General features: G+C 40.3%; 1 protein-coding gene across 1 annotated transcript; it reads left to right on the forward strand.

Moving 5' to 3' along the window:
- The first annotated feature begins 568 nt into the window (after positions 1 to 568).
- Positions 569 to 886, forward strand: LOC138868600 (uncharacterized). Its single transcript, XM_070146163.1, has one exon. It carries the CDS (start codon positions 569 to 571, stop codon positions 884 to 886), a length of 318 nt encoding a protein of 105 aa, XP_070002264.1.
- Positions 887 to 3,260: the final 2,374 nt, after the last annotated feature.

The raw sequence follows: 3,260 nt of genomic DNA on the forward strand, positions 1-3,260 counted from the left end.
GGCAACACGTTGTGACCAGGAAGAGAGAGAAAGCCATATATTATCTGAGCAAGAAGTTCACCAGTTATGAAGCTAAATAACCTTGTTAGAAAGAACTTGTTGCGCTCTAACTTGAGTTGCACACAAGCTCAGACATTATTTGCTGGCTTACACAACATATCTCATAACCAGGATAGATCCTCTGAAGTATATATTCCAAAAACTGATGCCCACGGGAAGGTTAGCAAAATGGCAGATCCTGCTCACTGAGTTTGACATAGTTTATGTCACCCGCACGACAATGAAAGACCAAGCCTTGGCGGATTATCTAGTTGAAAACCCAGTCGATGATGAATACCAACCCCTAAGCACTTACTTTCCAGATGAGGAAGTAAATTCAGTTGAAGTAATTCTAGAGAACACCAGTGCTTGGAAAATGTTCTTTGATAGAGCTGTAAATGCAAAAGGTGTCGGGATCAAAAAAATTGTGATATAACCCATAGGGAAACACTATCCGGCCACAGCTTGGCTTTGGTTCTTCTGTACAAAAAACACCGCCGAGTATGAAGCCTACATCATGGGCATGAACATGGTCGTTGATCTAGATGTGGAGGAATTATTAATCGTGGGGGATTTTGATTTAATCATTCGGCAAACCCAAGGTGAATGGGAAGCTCGAGACATCAAACTCATTCCATACAGGCAACATGCGGAAGATCTCAACAAACGGTTCAAGTTTGTCGAGTTCAGGTATATTCCTCGATTCCACAATGAGCTAGCCGATGCAGTAGCTACTTTGGCCTCGATGCTGCCATACCTGGATAATGTTCATATTGACCCACTGGAAATCCAAGTCCGAGAAAGGCATGGTTATTATAACATAACTATAATAGAGCCTAATGTTTAGCCATGGTATCATGATATCAAAAGGTTTTTGAAAACAAAATAATATCCTGAGCAGGCCAGTGAAGATCAAAAGAGAACTATCAGAAGGCTTGCAAGCGGTTTCTTTCTGAATGGAGAAGTCATATATGAAGAACTCCAGATCTAAATCTTTTGAGGTGCGTAGATTTCCAAGAAGCCAAAAAGATCATGAATGAAGTGCATTTGGGAGTATGCAGGCCCTACATGAACGGTTATGTCCTTGCAGAGAAAATCTTACGGGCAGGTTATTATTAGATGAACATGGAAAAAGATTGTTTCAATTTTGTTCGAAAGTTCCATCAGTTCCAGATACACAGTAACCTAATTCACGCATCGCTTTCAGAATTACATCCTATGTCAGTGCCTTGGCAGTTCGTTACTTGGGGCATGGATGTTATTGGACCGATCGAGTTGAAAGCTTCAAATGGACATAGATTCATCCTGGTTTCCATTGATTATTTCACAAAATGGGTTGAAGCGATCACTTTCAAAGCTGTCACCAAGAAAGCAGTGGCGGACTTTGTGCATTCTAACATTATTTGTCATTTTGGTATTCCTAATACTATCATTACAGACAATGCTGCAAATCTGAACAGGCACTTGATGAGGGAGGTAGGCGAACAGTTTATAATTACGCATCATAATTCTACCCCTTATTGGCCTAAAGCTAATGGCGCTATTGAAGCTGGAAAAAAGAACATCAAGAAGATCCTCAGGAAAAAGATTCAGAGCTCCAAACAATGGCATGAAAAGCTACCTTTTGCACTATTGGGATATTGCACGACCGTGCGCACATCAGTTAGGGCCACCCCTACTTATTGGTTTATGGAACTGAAGTTGTAATACCTACAGAACTTGAGATTTCCACTCTTTGGATCATTGTTGAAACGGAGATAGAGGATGATGAATGGGTCAACACCCGGTAGGAACAGTTGACTATGATTGATGAAAACCGGATGGCCGCAGTTTTCCATAGGCAGTTGTACGAACAAAGAATGGTCCGTGCCTACAACAAGAAAGTGCGGCCTAGAAAATTCAAAGTAGGGCAACTCTGAGACATATTCTCCCGCATCATGAAGAAACTAAAGGAAAATTTGCTCCAAATTGGAAAGTTCCATACATTATAAGAAGAGTGTTGCCAAAGGGAGCACTATATTTGGGAGATATCGAAGGAAATGACCCTGAAGCCCTTGTCAATGCAGATGCGGTCAAAAGGTATTGCGTTTGACCCATTTTTACAACTTTAACATTCTCTCATTGGGATGACAAAGACTTTCTTTCTCGCTATCCAAACACTACCAACCCTTGCATACCCTTTGAACCGGTTTCCTTTTCTTTGATTACCCTCTTTGGAAACTAGAAGTTAAAAAAAGTAATAAAAACAAAGTTGCTTAAACTACGTTCGACTTGATTCTGAAAGGATACATAGGTAGCCTATCTCTGGGGTTCAGTCACACCAAAACAAAAATTCACATTCCTCCAAAACTTGAAACTAGGGCAGATGTTATAATGGTTCGGCGACGGTTTTGCTTGAAAGGTTTCAAAATTATAATTCAATCCAATTTCTTTTTACCCAAATCCTTTTCAAGTCTTTTCGACGCATCAGCAAAGATGTTCAAATTGGAGGATACAATTACTTGGATTTGAGACGACCAAAACAAGAGAAATAAAATGAGAAAGTTTTATTGGTGAAAACCCTCACGGGCACCGTAAGGCGATAGTAAGTTGAGAAATTAAAAGGAGAGAGTCTTGTTAGTAAAAACTCGCGAAGAGCACTATAAGGCGATGGTGAGAAGAGAAATGAGAGAGGTCAGCTGGTGAAAACCCGCAAAGGGCGCTACTGATCGAAAAGAGGATCTTCACAGCCATTAGCATCAAAACAGTCCTAGGAAAAGTTTCTCGGTTGCGAGGCAAAGTTGTGATAAATTTCTGTGAGCCGTACGGTTTACACAGCAGACATCTAGTCTAAGAGGCATGTCATGTTCATTGAAGTCTGTATGTACTCCAGATAGGTCCTTCTTTCCTTTCCACGAAAGGGATATGTTTTGTCTAAATTCATTGCTTATTCCATTATTTGGGTTTATTTGAATCCCTTTCGGTCTAACTCTATTCCGGAACTAAGACAAAGTAGGGTTGGTAAGACTGATTTACAAGATTCTCATTTGATACAAGCTAATATGCAAAAAGGCATCCAGCCTCGGTAGGGGTATAAAGTCAACTCTGACTGGCCATGGTAGTTGATGTTTTGAAACCAAAAACTCTCAAAATAAGGAAATCAAATTGAAGTGCGTACAAGGGCGAAAATGAAATTGAAAAAGGTTAAGTCTCACAAGACTAACCGTCTTGACAAGGATGAA

The sequence above is a fragment of the Nicotiana sylvestris genome, chromosome 5 (genome assembly GCF_000393655.2).
Source record: "Nicotiana sylvestris chromosome 5, ASM39365v2, whole genome shotgun sequence".
Classification (NCBI taxonomy): Eukaryota; Viridiplantae; Streptophyta; class Magnoliopsida; order Solanales; family Solanaceae; genus Nicotiana; species Nicotiana sylvestris.

What these genes read in the sequence shown, in the direction of transcription:
- LOC138868600 (XM_070146163.1), top strand. Translation starts at nt 569, where the DNA reads ATGGTCGTTGATCTAGATGTGGAGGAATTATTAATCGTGGGGGATTTT.